This window comes from Colius striatus, chromosome 2 (genome assembly GCF_028858725.1).
Source record: "Colius striatus isolate bColStr4 chromosome 2, bColStr4.1.hap1, whole genome shotgun sequence".
NCBI classification, from domain to species: domain Eukaryota; kingdom Metazoa; phylum Chordata; class Aves; order Coliiformes; family Coliidae; genus Colius; species Colius striatus.
The window spans coordinates 42,734,614-42,752,746 of record NC_084760.1 but is presented as its reverse complement, the minus strand read 5'-3'; the positions used below and the strand labels follow the sequence as shown (position 1 = coordinate 42,752,746).

The following is an 18,133-nucleotide window of genomic DNA, read 5'->3' as shown; positions in this document are numbered from 1 at the left end:
CAAGGTCATCTTTTGAAGCTAGTCCTGTCAATATAAGATAAATGGGCCCTCATCTTTTTCCCTTCTTTACGTCTGTGCTTTTTAAACTCTTCTGTGCAAAAGTTCCATAGCCATAATTAATTTTTAGTTCTTCTTTTACAAAGCTGCTTTAAAAAAAAAAAAAAAAAAAGAACAAAGATTTTGGCTACCAAAAAGGCATTGAAGAACTATTAAGAGGAGGAGGAGGCTATCTTGTTTTAGAGAAATCAGAGAAAATCCTTGAAAAGTTCAGCTTTTGAAATCCAGTTATTTTCTCCTTGACCTCTTCCAAAGTTTCTAAAAGGTACTTTGTACATATTTTTGCATGTATCTTTTCATCTCAAAAGTGTAAAATGAAACTGAAAAACCACCCAAGAAATACTGGTGGCTTATTAAATATCCTTTCTTTTATGGCACATGATAAATTTAACACCTTTTAAAGTTTTTTTTTTGTTCTCCGCCTTTGTATTCATCACTTAATATCTAAGTGGTTAAAGAACCATTTAAACATAAAGGGAAATACTACTAACTCCTATCCACATACTGAGAAACATTCCATTTGCATAGGGCTTGCAACTTAATCTTCAATGGATCAGCTATTGCCGTGTACATCTAGTTGAGAGTCAAGGATGGGAAGCCAGTTTTTGTGCCAAATATATGGCATCTGGAAGGTGCATATTGAAACGAAAAATCAGGCCCAAAAGAATAAACAAACAAAAAAGACAGATTTGGTCTCTCTAGTATTAGCCAAGTGATTTTAAAAGTGACATAGATATCAATTCCCCATTGTGACTCTGAAAGTGATATACCAGTCTGGATTATTGGTTCGGAGTTAGGTATGTTGGGTTCATTTGTGAGTGCTGGGGATGGAGGCTGGGGAGGAGTAAGAAGTGAATTAATAGGCTTCCAGATTAACCGTCAAATGATAAATGATTAATCATTTTGTCAACAAATTATCCACAACGAAGCCTAGCCTTTGCACCAAAGCAGTACCAATTATACCAACATAATTGCATCAGGACAACCTCCCTAGCCAGAGCACAGTAATAGAACTATTTATCCAATACAGTTTACTCCCAAAGGGGGAATACTCTCGTGCAGTATCTTTCTACTAGTATATTAGCTGCATTCATTTTTACACTATCATCCTGATTAAAAGAAACCAATAAAATCCTCTGTAAAATAATTATACATTCAAACACAGGTTATTCTTTCTACACATTCTCTTAATATGACTTTTAACAAGGGTAATTATAAAAACTGGTTGCAGAATCAAGAAAGCCCTTACATTTCTTGTTTAGATACATGTGTTTCTCACTGCAGGTCAAGCTCTGAGGATCTTCTTCTATATCGTGGTGCAGTTAACAAGTAGTTATACAATTAGTGAATTAAGGAAGCTTAGCATCCTAAACATGTATATCTCTGGGTTGAGTTCTCAACTTGAGTCTCTATTGATATCAGAGACCTAATCTAATTGATCAATAGATTTATTTTTATTTTTTGTTTGTTTATTAAGGAAGCGTGTCACTTATGGGGTGTTTTTTTCAAGTGGAGACATTGACAAGCAGGTAGAGCTGCAATGTAGTAGCAGCTCCCTAAAAAGATGGTTCATTCTACCTGGAAGGTTATCTGAAATGTAGCTCTTGCTATTTTCAAAATCAATTAAGTTGATCTGGGTCCTGTTGTTGTCATTTGATTTGACTTGTCCTATGATTTGACAAATCACTTCATGCGTGTGTGTTTCAAGGTGTTTTTTTTATCACTACTATTATTTCAAGGAAAATAAATCACAGAAAGAATCAACACTTATGGTGAATTTTATATTGCAATTAGCCATGTACACTCAGGTATCCAAGCAAATTACTTTTCTGGATTTCATTTCATAGAGAAAGGTAGTCAGCTTCAAAAATAATTATCATTTCTTGAGAAAAAGAGTTATAGCGGGCAGGATGAAATACCTTTGGGATATGTCTGCCTGAGACTGTCTAAATTAGAAGTTTATTTAGCGATTCTGGTCTTAAATCCTCCAGCTTGTGTGCAATCAAAGCACTTTTCCAGGAAAAGCTAATAGTTTTAACCTGAGGTCTCCAAGAAAGTGAAGAATTTATCATTTCCTTTGGTAATTTGTACCAGTGTTCAGCAAATGACATTATTTCAGATCTATGCCTTTATTTGTTTGTCTAATTTCCAGCTGCTGCTTTACATTTTGCTTTTCCTTTTTGAGTTACATGCACTTGAAATCATTGATAACACAGGACCCCAGGATAACTGTTTTTCAGAATTTTTCTGCCTTTGACACCCAGAAAATTAACTTAGACTGCTTTCAGAGATTTAAAATGGTTTAGATTGTGTATACGTTTTACTGAGGCTTATTTCAAGAAGGCACCAGAGAAGCACCAGTGTCTACCAGTCATGCTGTCTTCCTGCCTATCTTCCTAAAGAGAAGTGAGGAACTTGGACTCATCTGAGGGAAAAGGGATCAAATCTTCCTTTGCAACACCCAAACTCTACCTTGGTAGCAGCAGACAGTGTAACAAAGGGTAACAGTCTCAGATTGCAGCTTGGGAGGTTCAGATTGGACATTGTCTTCGCTGGGACATTTTTGCTTAGTAACAGGGGAAGGGAACCGCAGTGTTCTCCCAACAAGCAGTTTTCAGACTGTCCCCTGGCTCTGCTAGGCCAATCTGATGCCTCTGCCATCATTATTTAAGAAGGGAAGTTTGAAGTGCGTAGAAGGAGAGGTTTGAAGTGCGTAGGTAGGACATGATGTAAGTGACCATGCAGATCCAGCAGTCAGGACAGAAGGAAAGCAGGAGTGGTGATGGACTAAAGACATCCTTGCAACCCTCAGTGACAGGTAGAGACCCCATGTCAGAAGGGATGAGAGTTGAGATCCCAGGTCAGGAGGGAGAGCAGTCTGGAACCCTACCTGAAGGAAGTGGAGTGGAACTGCAGCATTTTGTCAGTGCAGCCCATGCAGGGCTGTCTGGTATGTGAGGGACCCCGCTCTGGAGCAAGGGAAGACTGGCGAGATAAGCATCAAGAGACATGGGAAAGGATTGACTACACTCCCCATTCCCTGCCCTACGGAGGGGAGGAGGTAATGACACTGTCCAAGCCTGGGAAGAGAGGAATGGTGAGGGAAAGGGGATCTTAAAGTGCTGGTTGCACTCTCGTTGTTTACCTTACTTTGTGTTGTTTTCCATTGGTTGTGTCAGTTTATGTTTCGGTTGGAGGCGGATTAAATTAGTTGCTGCTTTCTTCCCAAGTCAAGTACTCTGTTTGATCTGGGACCTTAAGTGGCAAATGTGACATACCTGTCCTTAGGAGATTCCCAAGACCTTTGGTACTTACAGCTGATTGTGGTCTCCTGTTCCTGGAAAGATCTAAAACATGATAGGTATTGTGACACCAAAATGGGTACTCAGCTTTGAAATCTCACTTCTTGGACCTTTTTGAGGCATATCTAGAGAAAACAATATCTGACCTTGTGTGGTGTTGTCAACAGTCCTGCTTCAGGTTGGCAATTGGTCTAGTTCAACTACAATTTCTGTAACCATGAATGTTCCAACTGCAAGTGAGAGGATGTTGAAGAGGATGTTGTTGAAGTGTGTATAATAAACAAAAAAAAAGCCCAAAACCTAGATTCAAGTTGATTATGTGAATGAAAAGGAACAGGGCAGCAGCTGTATGGACTCTGGTGTGGTTTAGCTGCCCATAAAAGTGCCAAGAGCTCTGGGCAGGTGTAGCAATTTTGCATTGAAGACTCTTCAGTTTCAAATTATTTACTATTGGACTATTTTCAATGTCTCAACACAAGTGGTAGCCACAGTTCCGGCTGAGATACAAGTCCTCTCCAGAAGTAACAGAATAGTGACAGAAAAACAGCAGAAATGCTCTGACCTACTGTTATTTTCCTCATCCTTAGTACAATGATCTGTCAGTATGCATAAATTAAGTTGTAAAGCAGTCCTTACGTCTTGCTGAGAGGATTAATTTTTCCTTGTAAATAAAAAATAAAAAAGGACAGATATTCAAGATGGATAAACCTGCTCCAGAATTGTTTTGAAGAGGGAAGAAGATATCCACAGACAGCTGAATTAAATTAAGACACTGTAGCTAGAAAGCACTTTGTGCAAAAATTTTCAAAATATTTCAAAACAATGAAAGAATTCAGACTTTCAGGAGACAGACATATATCTTATTGCAGTAGGTAAAACGAGATGTATAGAGAGAAATGAAGCATTTGCAGTTATTCCATAGGGCCTGTCAGAGCTGCGAACAAAACCAGAACTCATCTGCTTTGCCTAATTCTCCACACAACAGGGTTTAATCTTTAATCAAAGGGGCAATGGGGAAGAATTTCTTATTTTTATTATGACAACAAAAATCTCTCATGTGGAATTGTAAAATCATCAGGAAGGAAGTTGTCCTGAACTCTTTAACCAGACAGGTTTAAATTTGCTAACCTCCATAAAGTTGTTGCCTTATTTTAAGAGTCTGTGTGAAATCCTATTTGTGTGGAACCCTGCAGGCTAACTCCAGGGGAATTTGGTTCATAACTGTCAAAGACTAAACAATGTGGATGCTGAAGTGTATTTTTATTTTTTCCTGTTCTGATATGGTGATGATGGTTTCCAAACATAACATTCAAAGGAAATCAAAGCTGGAATAAATATTCCTAAGATATTTAAAACAGTATTGATGTGATCTCAGTAATTTACCAAGAAACACAAAATTGGCAAAACTATAGTTGTGAATACATAGAAACAATTAATTGATCACTAGTTTCAGCAGCAGCAGGTATTTGAAAGATGAAGAACAAGTTGAGAAAATGGAGGAGAGAATTGTAGCACAGCAGATTTAAGGTGGCAATAAAAAGTCATGATTGAATGGAAAATAAACCAAAAAACTCCTCAAACAGAAAAACCATAGAACCGTGCACTTTATAATCATCAGTGGCCACTAGACTTTACTGTTCTTGTAGTCTTACTACTGGCTAAATCATATAGTTTTGCTTTCATTTATTTACTGTCTAAAATATTCCTTAAACATACTAGTAGTCAAGCCATTTAAGATGCAATTCATATAGTGAAATTTGTCTAAATATGTTTGGTATCAACTTTCTTTAAGTGGGTGTTTCAGAGTTTTTTTAATATGCAGAAGAAAACTAAGTTTTCCAATAAAGCTTTCTTGAGTTTGGTTGGGTTTTTTTTTTTTTTGACATGTGAATGTCAATTTCTGCCAAGTCTTGATCTGCCTGGTTTCAACATCTGTGTCATTAATTTTTTGAGTATAACTCATGTTCCATTTCTTTCTTTTTATAAGTCTTTAGATATATCTGAGAGAGAGACTGCAATACAAGATGTTTGCAAAGTGCATAAGACCTGTCTCCAAAAATATTGGATACCAATAGGTCACTATTGTGTAGGGCTCTTCATGGCCTTCCATAATTACTGTAACCATGTAAGAATTCACCTCTGATCTGAACGTGCTGCCAAGTCTTGCCCTGTGGTCAATGGAGGAAGAGTCAATTCATCTTGTCTTGAACACTTGTTTTGAGGAAGTGCTGTGAACATCCTTCTGGAGATATCTGCTTCATGGATAACCAAGGAAGGCTGACAACCCTTTCAGAGTAAACTTTAACCACCTAAAAAACAGGAGCTAAGTGAGATAAATACCTTGATGAAAAGGTCTGAAGCAAAAGCTGTGTGAACACCCCATCACTGAGAAGAGAAAGACTATTATCTCACCAGCACAGAAAGGAGGTGCTGTGGAGGGATCATTTGTTTTGATTGAAGGCAAAACATTTTCCTACCTTCTCAGTCATGGGGAGGGGAGGAATTCAGAGCCTCCTGAGCCCACCAAAATCTGCCTGAAAACAGTTTAGCCACAGGGAATTTGGCATATACTACATGATTCTTCACCATACAGGGACCTGTCCTACCCTTAGAGTGTACTTCAGAAATCATGAACAGATTTAACAACTTTGGGACTTTTCCCAGAATGCCCTGTTTTCCTTAGACTAGCATTTCAGTCCAGGAATCATAAATGTAGGGCCCTGAGACTTGGAGTTTGCTTCGCTCCCTTGTCCCAAACCAGCTTTTAATCTATCAATTTGCAGGGCACTGCATGAAGCTCATCTATGTTCTCAGATTTTTGCCTGAGGGGCTGGTGATAGGGAACATGTCTAGCTTATCCTAAGAGAGTCTATTTAAGACAGACATTAGTCAGCATGTTTGCATTTTGTATTTAAATTATGTAAATGTGTTCAGAGACTGATGGTTGATGGGGACCTAGATGACAAACCTAAAAATGAGTAGGTAAAAGTTAGTGAAGCATAGTGGCATGAAATGGAAAGCCCAAATGAAAAATCTTTTCAAGAACTTTATGTACACACAAACAAAAAACCCAAAATCCCAAATCCAACAAGCTGGAGGAGGACAAAGGTCACGATGGATCCTAGGCAGGATGAAGAGAGAGATTTCTCTTCTCATCTGTTTCCTGATTTACTCATCCTGGAGCCTAAGGCACCCAGGAGTGCAACAACCACAGGGAACATCCTCCCTCAATGAAGCAGTAAGAGGAGTAAATGCTTTAAATGGCGCCAAGGGCTTTTATATGCTTTGCTTCTCAGCAGAGATTTTTAGACATTGTTTTGTCTCAAGATTAGGAAACCATAATGACATATGTCAAGGATCACAACGTGGGAGATGCAGTCGTAGCAAGGCAGCATGGCTGAGTTGAAGTTTCAGGAAAGTCTGGGATACTTTTCCCAGTGCTGGCTTTTGGTCTTATTTCACCTGCCTGTGGCCAAATACTGACTAATGTGCAAATCCTGATATACATGAGGGAAAATGTGATGGTTGAAATGACCCTGATTTCCAAGAGGAGTCATTTGCCTCAAGCGCCTAACATCATACAATAATTTTTGAATTTGAGATGATCCAAGAATACTTGAAAGTGGTACTTGGGGCTAAAATAAAGGGGTTTGATTATTTCCTCCTCTCTCAAGTGTTAAATAACTTTTTGACAGAACTAAAGCTACATCTGAGGATTCTCATTTGACCAAAATTTCCACAGATGAATTCTAAACCATAAAATATTTTGGTTTTGGCAAAAAAAAGCTGGCAAAAATCTTGTCAAGAAAATGCTAACTGAAATCCATTGTTTAAGATTAAAAAAAAAAATCAATTAGAATAAAAAATCTTATTGAAAAAAAAAAATCCCAGGAAAAATGAATCAGATCCTAAGAAGCTGGTAGATTCATTTTGCAATGACCATTTCTTCAGAATTTTGCCCAAAGATTTCAGATGTCTAGTCATTAGATATATTTTTGAAGCTCTTTGATATCCATATTCTTCAATGATTTCAGTCAGAAATTTTTAAAAAAGCAACACAACAAATAAAACTGTCCTGGTGACTCTCATCTTACAATAGGAACTTTGGAGAATCCAAAGAGTTCATGAGGAAGATAAATTTTGCTTTCTAAATTCGTGATAGTAGTAGCAAATGTATCTGAAAATTTAGTAAACATTTCAGTCTGAAAAACACAATGGCATGTGAAAAGAAATTAATTTACTGACTGAGATAAAAATGGAAAAGAAATTAAATTACTAATTAATATATTATGATTTTTTTCAATCTATAAATCACACAGCAGAGAGCAGATTGAGAGAATCTGGTGTCTATCAATTTTGAGGTTTATGGTTCATAATCATGAAAGGCTAGACTTCTGTGATTTTAATTTTTTCCCCTTTTTAAATATTTCTCTGTCAGGATAATTATTTACATATATATATATATATATATATATACAAGAATATCCCAGGATCTGCTTGCATTAGCAAATAAAATAAAAATAGTCTGGTAATAAAGAATGACTTTACTATTTGACAGTGTTCATAATTATTCTATGATGCTATGATTCTATCATATTTACTACCTGAATATAAGGATAAGACAAGCACAAAAGTGTCTATATTTTATGACCTGGGTATAAAAAATCAGGTGTAACGGGACTGAAGCTGAGAAAGAGGAAGTTTTAATGTAAGACCATGACTTAGAACTAGTAGTATTCTCAGGCCACATCATTGTCATCAATTGATGTATTATTTTTATGAACAGCATTTGTACTGTTTCAGATTATATCATAGACTCATAGAATGGTAGGGTTGGAAGGGACCTTTAGAGATCATCTAGTTCAACCCACCTGTATGTTCAATACAGGTCAAGGAATATTTCTCTTTTTTTTGTTGCATCTGTGACCACTTAAAAATCTCAATATTTCTGTAGTAATGGTGCTCTACTGTTACTCTTGAACAAGGTAACTTGCAAGGTTATTACCTTAAACTTAGCACGATGTTTGCACTGGAGTGTGAGCATGCTCTGATGAGAAAGTTCAAAAGTTGTGGTTAAGTTTTTAAGAAACCTGTGACATCATATTAACTTTGTCAAAAGCCAACAGTTAAGCAGTTTGCATGCTTTAAATCTCAAATATTACAGTATCAGGTTGCCATAAAATAGTTAAGTTACAGAAGAGATTGATGGATGTTGGAGTCGATGAGAAGGGGAAGTTGTTTTATACCGTGTATTGCCCTTCATGGCCTTTTTAAAAAGTGCTTCTTAGGGACTGGAAGAAAATGTTTTTGTGTTTCAAAGGCCTATTTCCTCGTGTTGAAGTGAGTAAAAACCTCAAATATCTTAAGTGCTCATCTACTAAAAATTTTAATTAAAAATAATTTGGGGTAATTTGAAACATTTCAGTAATTTGAAATTAAAATGAAAATAATCATTGAATATTTGTGAATTAGTGCTTTCAAATGAAAAATACTTTTGAGATAAAAGTTCTGATAGTATAAAAATATATTTCCACAATTTCAAATATTCTTTTAAAAAATTCTTTTAAAATGGAAAAGTCATTAAATCTGCTTTCCCCAGTAATACTGGTTTTCATTACAGTAATTAAAGTTCTCCCACAAAACAACATGAAGTTTGTTATCAGTGATATTTCTTGGGTAACGGAAAAATTCTGCATAGTTACTTGCTAAAAAAATGGCAGCTGAGATTTTAAAGTTCCTTTTGATGTCAGACAGTTCTTTAGAAGAAGAGTCTTACCAATGTGGGAGTCTGCTCCATTGAAAAGAGGAAGTTTGCTTCAGATAACTATCTAAAATTCAAGATAATTATTAGAAATTGTCCAGAGTGGAAGCAAAGTATATTTACCTAATGTTTATAATTACTGTATATGAAAGTCTAATAAAATTTTTCCTGGTTTCAACAATTTGTCTAGAAAATCCTTACTTTCATTTAGTCTCACTGAATTTAAGATCATGCATTACGATGCATGAGGCAGGAGTTCTTGAAGCATGATATTCTTAAATTTGAAAAGCTAGGGTAAATATATTGTAATTATAGTGTGATTGAGTTGATGACACTTTTATATCTCTTGCTAGAATCTCAGATATTGCGATGTTTATTTTTTGTATTCTCCATGTAATTTTTTCACCATCTCTGTCTTGAGTGCCAACTGATATGAAAAAGTGAAAGATAAGAAAATAGAGAAGCAAAACAACTTAAGAAATGTTTGTTTCAAATCTAACACATTTGCAGAGGGAGAAAAGTGAAAAAATGCTTTATTTCTTACTTTGATATAATTCTGATTTTTTTTTTTAATCTGAATATGCTTAGACCTTTTTATCATGATAGAATATTTTTATTGACTCTTCTTTTTGTTGTGCTGCTTTCCTGTTTCACCCCATATAAAGAATTTACTTGTACTGTATTTGTAGAGAAGCCAAAAGCAAGAAGAATGTGTGGGAACAGGAATATCAGGCTATTATATAGACTAGTTTTTTTGCTTAGGGAGAAAAAAGAAACCCAACAGAAAAATCTTGAAGACAAACACGACATTTTAAAAAATCTTGAATGGCAAGGAGAAAATGAAGAAATGATTGTTCCTTGTCTCTCCCAACACAAGGGGGCATCAAAAGTAATTGTCAGATAACATGGTTAAAACAAAGAAGAATGGTATTTATACGATGATAGTTAGGCTCTGCAGATCTTTGCCATGGGATGTTGCAGTTGCTAAAAGTGTATATGGGTTCCAAAACAACTATACAAGTTGAGTTGAGGTAAAAAAAAGGAAAAAACCCTCAAGGACAAGAAAATAAAGACCCAAGCAGTTTGTTGTAACTGATTCAGGAAAGTGATATGAATCTTTATTGTTTGTGGATGGTTATCGGCTTTCCCTGATATTAAAGGGAAAAAAGAGATGATCCTTTTCCACTCATGATTTAGAAAACTGACAGTGGCTCTTGAATTTCTTTTTGCTTTTATCTTTGATCTTCAGCAGGAGCTTTGATCCACACTTTTTACCTTTTGATGTTACTGGTGTAAGGAGAGAAAAAAAAAAGGCAATATATTCAATATGTACAAATGGACATATCTCCTAAAAGGAGTTACAGATGCATTTGTACAATGAAGAATGTAGATCAACACACAGAAATTTTGTTTAAAAAGGTAGAATTCAACTCCCCTAATTTTACCCTTTTTTATGAGAAATTACCTGTCTGCAACAAACATTTTTAGTTGAACTAGTAACTGATTTATATTCAATGTCTTCTTTAGAAGATGAATCATAGCCTGATTCTAAAGAGAAGTTCAGAATATATATTTGCCAAAATTATTTCTCTTTAAGAGAACAAAATGTAGGATTTTTAATCTTGAACTTTTATCAAATATCTACCTAATATTTTTTCAAGCTCTCTGTTTCCACTTTCTAGGTGTTTATCCTCCTTTAATAAAGATTGTAAAGAAAGCCTTTGTTTATCAAAATGAGTAGAGATAGTTTGTTACCACAGTGCTACAGAATTCATCGTTCAAAAAGAAATTCTTTCACCCATAACAAAAAAAAGGTGGAAAGTAAGTATTCTAGAGAACGTTAAATTTCCATTCTGAGACTGAAACAGAAGGAAAAAACAAAGTAGATTGTAAATTCTGTTTCAGTCTTATAATTCAGCTGAGTTAACTCAACAGAATTTTCATCATCTGGAGTCCTGTGTCCGGTTCTGATCTCCTTAGTTCACGAGAGACAGGTGACTTCTGGAGAGAGGTGAGCACAGGGCTACAAAGATGCTGAGGAGACTGGAATATCTCTCTGAGGAGGAAAGACTGTGGGACCTTGCGTTGTTCAGCCTGGAGAAGGTTGAGAAGGGACCTTATAAACGCTGATATATATCTAAAGGATGGGTGTGAAGAGGATGAGGCCAGTCTTTTTCTGTAGTACCCAGTGACGGGACAAGGGGTAATGGGCACAGGCTGGAACACAGAAAGTTTCACTGGAACATGAGGAAATACTTATTTGGTGTTGAGGTGAGGGATCCCTGGCACAGGTTGTCCAGGGAGGGTGTGAAATCTCCTTCTCTGGAGGTTTCCAAATCCGGCCTGGACACATTCCTGTGTTTCTGTGTTTTCTGTGATCTAGATTAACTTGCTTCAGCAGGGGGTTGGACTAGATGATGTCTGGAAGTCCCATCCAACCTGTACAATTTTGTGATTCATAGACAGATGAATTATATTTTTTCACTGAAAGCTGTCAACCTGAGAATATTTTTTTTCCCCTAATCTTATCCTAAAAATATATCTTATCCTTATCCTCCTCAGTCTTAGATCCTTGAGTGGTAGCGATTCAACTTGTCCTCTTACGTACTGCATAGAACTCCAGAAATCTTCATAACATTTGTGAAGAGTAACTAAGGGAAATGGGTCAACAGATACAACCTCAACTGTTCAAAAGTTTATTCTCAGAGTAAAAAATGTAGGTTTCTGCAAATAAAAAGACAAATCATCATAACTGTGACATCATTATAATCTCAGGTCCAGCCTGTGTGCTTTGGCTAATTCCTCTGCTGGGGTTTGGAGGAAGCCAACTTTGTGACATGTCTTGATTTTACCTTGCATTTGACTTGAACCAAAGAATTGGTGACTTTTTCCCTGAGGCCAATTACAGTGTTCTGGCTACATCCACAGTATTGAACTTTCTTCCTCTCCAAAACAGAGGGTACATCCTAAATACTTGTTGGGAATTGTCACAGTCCAAGCTAATTCCTGAAAAATGTGTACAAGTTGGCAGGGAGAGAATCAGAGATTTCCTTGTAATGTAAGGGGCGCAGACAACCCAATTTTGGTGCTGATGCTATCTGGTATAACCTGATTTATAAGAAAGATATTCAAATGCTGGAGTTGGTCAATGATCAGATTTTGTTATATGTCTGATTACATTGAGCCTTCAAGAGGACATCAGGCATATGGGCGTGTGTGGTGAACGTAAAGTATCACTAAATTGTATGTACTGGATTTGAAAATTACTGTATTGAGATATCATGACTCTTCCTGCATAATTTATGTGCAGCTGATACAAACAGCCACATTAAATTTCCTACCAAACTTAGTAGGAGGCAAACAAAGAAAGAAAAAACCTACCATCATCAAAAGCCTAACACTGTTATGATTTTATTGTAAAATACTTGTGACTGGACAGAAAGGTTCTTTGCTTTATGAGGCAAATGTTTATAATGCCAACTTGGAGATGTATTACAAATTCATACATTCAGGGGCTCTCCTAATCCTCAATTGCAGTTTGACAGTGCTTCAGGAATATTCCCTTGCTCCAATTGTTCATCCTCAGCAGGAGCTGGATTAGTAACATCAGAGTCTGCAGATGCGTATTGTTTCCCATTAGTCTCAGCTTGAGCCTGGTGTTACGTCCTTTTCATCAGGAACCTCCAACTCTAAGTCAGTGAACCAGGACTAATGATCCCTCCTTCCTGGGAGACATCAGAGTCTGTGTATGTAATGTCCAGAGCTTTGGCTTCTGCTACTGTTATCCATTTAATGTGCTTCTTAAGCCTCCGTCCACTTACTCCTATTGCATAAGCTACAGCCTTCTCATAATGTTTCCAAGAAAAACGAACTTGAATATAATTTTCACTCCGTCCCTTTGAATTTGTTTTATAGCTGTATCTGTCAGATAAACGTGTGGGGGAAAAAATAAGAAAAAACAATCAATTTAGAAACACTTAAATGTTAATGGTCAACATTTACAACATTACTAGCAGACTACCTGCAAATAAGAATTATTTGAAAATCACTATTTGGCAGAAATGGGGGAGAAAAATGCCAAGATTCACGGAGATTAATAATATCTGAGGATTATTCAACCAAGTCTACTTAACAGTATCAGATGGAAAAATACTTTTTAAAGGTTACCTGTGTCCTTTTTCTCTGTTATCTTGCTAACCTTGTTGGCCTTTCATAGATATTAAATTCGTTTTTCCATCTCAACACAACGAATAAAGAGCTCCCTTTAGAAATATACTTTTTTGATAGAGACGTGAATGTCTGTAATGGAACCAGCAAGCTGAACCTTCTGTACTGGACTTTAATATGAACATATAAGACTTCCCATGGCTACCCTCCTTTTATAACCATCTGCCTAAAAGTATTTTTTATTTTTTGTGATACTTGGTGTAGTTTTTATGAAAGTTTAAAGAATTTCCTCCAAAGTTCCTCTGAAACCACAATATCTCAGTGAAGTCTGTTTCTTGATTTGCCAGTCTGTTTACAAGGCTTGTAAGACAGTGTTAGAGCAGGAGAATTTCACTTTAATTGGCATTGCTTCTAGCTATTTAAGCAATGTGCTGAACTGTCTATCATCAAACCTGAGCAGCCAGAACCATTTCTTACCACAGACTTGATATTATCTAGAGTCAAATACTCTACTTACAGCCTAGATAGTGATGTTTGTGCTGGATGGGGGACTTCAGAAATCATTGTCTGTAAGTGCCCCAGGTATATTTCTTATTCTAAATGGTTTGGCTCAATACAAACCATCAGTATGACAAAAACAATTTGGATAGTTAGGATAGTCACTCTGCCATTTACTGCTGTTATTAGCTGTATTGTGTTCAGAACTGCAAGTCCAAATAAGGATCAAGAGATTCTTTTTAATGGAGTGCTATTCAGTTCCCAAAAGGAGACTGACTTCCTGCTCTGAAAAGACTAAGATGAAAAGGAGTCAGGTATGGACAACTGGATGGACAGAAAAATTGCTTGGATGGTTGGACTCAAAGAGCAGTGGTTAATGATCACACTCAACCTGGAGGCCAGTGAATAGTGGGTAACTCAGGATCTCTCCTATGACTTATCCTATTTAATTTTTTTATTGATTACCTGAAGGAGAAGATGGAATTTGTTCTCATGAAGTTGTCAGATGACACCAAACTGATGGTACTCGTTGACACAGTCCAAGGCTGAGCTACCGCAAAATGGATTCAGACAGCAGGGAGGAATGGGCTAACAGGAACCAGATGAAAGGACAAATGTCCTCCAAATAGGAAGGAAGAGCCTCTTGCAGCAATACAGATAGAGGACTGAGTGCTTAGGGAGCAGCTCTGCGGCCATCATCCTTGGTCATCTGTGAGACTGAACTCTGGCAACAAAAAGGACCAACAGCATCCTGAGCTGTATGAATAGAAGCAGAGTCAGCAGATTAAGAGAAAGGATTATCTCCCTTTAATCAGTACTCAGTTTATATCAAGGATAGTACATCTATCTAGGGGCCTCTAATACATAGAAGACTGGTCATCTAGAGTAAGTTCAGTAGAGGGTCACAAAGATGCTCAGGGGCTGGAGTACTTGCTTAGTGCAGGAAGGTGGTGGATTATTCAACCCAGAGAAGTGGCTGTTTGGGGAGACCCAGGATAAATATTTAGGACCAACAAGAATGTTATTAAGAATTTATCAAGCAGATGTAGTCAGGCTCTTCACATTGGTGCATGGTGAGAGGATGAAGGACAATGGGTGTAATCTGAAACAAGTGAGATTCCAAATGGACTTATGAAAGACACTCGAGTACTGAAGTGACCCCTGTCCTGAGAGCTTGTGAAGCCTCCATCCTTGGAGGTTTTTCTAGACACATAGTAACCTGATCCGACCCTCAAACTGACCAGTTTTAAGCAACTGGTTGGACTAGATACTTCCTGATGTCCTTTCTGAGTTGAAGGAAAAACAAGAAGGGATTTTTCAGGTACATAAGCATCAAAAAAGAAGATTAGGGGGAATGTGAGTCTGCTGCTGGACACAGAGGGTGTCTTGGATTCTGTTTTGATCTGCTTTCTGAAGGTGATGGTTCTTCAGATGAAAGGAGTTTATGTTTTCTGTAAGGATGCAAAATTATATAGATGATACGATGAAAAGATGGGAAAATGTTGTTGTATTGATAGGTATCCTGAAAAGTTACTTTAAACATTATAACTTCCTCCGTTTCTGTGTTTAAAGTAAATACATATTCAAAGGGAAGGAACAACCCCATACACCAGTACAGCCTGGGGGTCAAACTGCTGAAGAGCAGCTCTGCAGAGAGAAACCTTGGAGTCCTGATTGATAATAAACTAACCATGAGCCAGCAATGTGCCTTTGTGGCCAAGAAGGCCAATGGCATCCTGGGATGATGCATCAAGAAGAGTGTGGCCAGTAGGTCAAGGGAGGTTCTTCTCCCCCCTACTCTGCCCTGGTGAGACCTCATCTGGAGTCCTGTGTCCACTTCTGGGCTCCCCAGCTCAAGAGGGACAGAGAACTACTGGAGAGAGTCCAGTGCAGGGCCACCAAGGTGATCAAGGGTATAGAACATCTTTCATACAAGGAAAGACTGCGGGACCTTGGTTGTTTAGTCTGGAGGAGACTGAGGGGTGATCTTATTAACATTTATAACTATCTAAAGGGTGGGTGTCAGGGGGTTGGGACATCTCTTTTTTCTATAGTAGATAGTAACAGGACAAGGGGTAATGGGATGAAGCTGGAACACAAAAGTTGCACTTAAACATAAGAAAAAAATATTTCACCGTGAGAGTGATGGAGCCGTGGCACAGGCTGCCCAGGGGGGTTGTGGAGTCTCTGTCCTTGGAGATCTTTAAGACCCGCCTGAACATGTTCCTATGCAACCTGATCTAGGTGAACCTGCTTCTGCAGGGAGGTTGGACTAGATGATCCCTAAAGAGCCCTTCCAACCCCTACCATTCTATGATTCTATGAAATTATTTAAATAATTCTTTTTTTTTCTCTAATTGTATGGACAGATATATACTTCCTATTTTGTACACAAGCTGATAATCTTTGACATTGAAACTTGTATCCAGTATTTCAGAAGATACCACATTCATCAAGCTGTCAGGCAACTGAGGCTCAGGTCTTTGATTGAGTCTCATTATCAAACTATAGAGCTGAAGGAGGGAATTGAAAGAAAGTGTGAGGTTTTTTTCCTGAACAGTTTTGTGACTTTACCTGAAAAATTTATTATTTACTCATTTTCATTAAGTTAGCCTTCCTTCTCAAGAAATTTTGTATCAAACAACACAAACTATTGTATTAGCAAAATTAATTGCTGGAACAGAAAAGCTCATTTTTCATTACTGCATGTGTCAATTTAACCTACTGTTCACAGACATATTTCTTTACAGGGTTATCACACATATAATCAGATTAAGCTACACTTAATATAAAAGTTTAATAATTTAGGGTCTAGATTTTATTCTCAGCAAATCTTACCATCTTTTTTTTTTTCCTATCAGTCACATAATTTCTTCTAATTGTAATGTTTACAGAGGTCGGCCCTTTCTTATTTCTTCAGCCCTCAGAGCTTCCCAAAACCTAAATGCAACAGCATCATAGGCTTCCTGTATCTATCCTTTACGACATGCTTCTAGGTGAGCTCTGCCTTGAACAGGACCTCAACAGCAAGACTTAGAAAGCCTAAGATACTTTTTGGGAATGCACTTAGGCATCTCCCAGGTCCTACACAGTGCCTAGGAATAGTTTAAGAGTGTGGTGGGTATCCTGGATAAAAGCTGTTCCAGTAAGCCTGGTGGCAATAAAACAAGATATATGGTCAAGCTTCAGCTTATGAGTAGATACAGCTTTTGTTATCAGTCTTTAAAGATTTCACTGAAGACATAGCTGCTGACTGTGGGACTTCATTTCTCTCAAGTTTTAAGGACCTGTTGTTTTAATTTTGAATGACTGAATCCACTACTGATGGTTCAGTATAGAAAATTCATATATATATATAAAATCTAGGGATGGAAGTGTGATTTCACACCAGGGTATTTTATTACCATATTTATGGTGATTCTTCAGTACTTCCTGTTTAATTTAGTTTTACGGGTATTTCCCCCCTAAAAAAGCAGTTTGAAATGCTGATAAGTAAAGTCAATGTTGCTGGAATCTACTTATCTAGCTCCAAAAACATTTCTGTCAAGTAGGCCATGTTTTTTGCTGAGCTTTTTACTACAATGGAAAGACTGTGAAGTTCAATGCCTCTGCATGCCACCTCTGTGAGTTCCTCCTCACTGCCTCCTTCCACCTCATGTGTGCATAGCTCTTTTCCTCTTTAGGAAGCATTTTTGATGCAAATGCTACAGGCTTTTCTGGGCTATTTGGCATTATGTGAGAAATTGCCACTCCTGACCTCATACAGCGAAGCATCAGTAGTTTAACAGATTGGCAGGGATAGGACAAAGTGCACTAAAACCCTGGAGGATATAAGTGTCTGATTAGCCAACTTGAAAGCATCTTGACATTCTTTTGACCAATGCCACTATTTATTTTCCTGTAATAGCTCTGTGGCAAGACTAACTATAGTAGACAGATTTGCTATGAATTTCCCTTGGTAGTTTGTCATAGCCAGAGAGAAAGCTAATTTCCATACCCTTTTCTTTGTACATGAGTTTATGTAATATACAGCATCCAGCTGCTTTTCTGAAAGAAGAGTAAAATACCTCTGCAATCTAAAACTTGACTGCATCTGTAGATTTTTCTAACCTCAGCTCTTATTTTGCTAGAACCTCAGTGACACCTCCAACAACTTTAAACCTTTCCGATCTCTCCCTTCAGGTGGCAAATGGCTTGCATCCCCACCTTACAAAACTCGAACACTGATGAAAGGAGCAGATAATGGGAAAACAGTGGGGACTTATTTGCTATAATAATTATTCCCAACAGTTAAAGAGCACTTACAGTTTCAATGAGTGAAACTCTGCTTCCGTACTTGAATGTGTTA

General features: G+C 37.3%; 1 protein-coding gene across 1 annotated transcript in view; it reads left to right on the top strand.

The window, feature by feature from the left end:
- The first annotated feature begins 2,796 nt into the window (after positions 1–2,796).
- The window catches only part of CRISP2 (cysteine rich secretory protein 2), a 189,883-nt gene continuing 174,546 nt past the window's right edge, over positions 2,797–18,133 (top strand). The window contains 1 exon segment of the mRNA XM_061989594.1: positions 2,797–3,007. Within this exon segment, the coding sequence (XP_061845578.1) occupies positions 2,797–3,007 (211 nt within the window).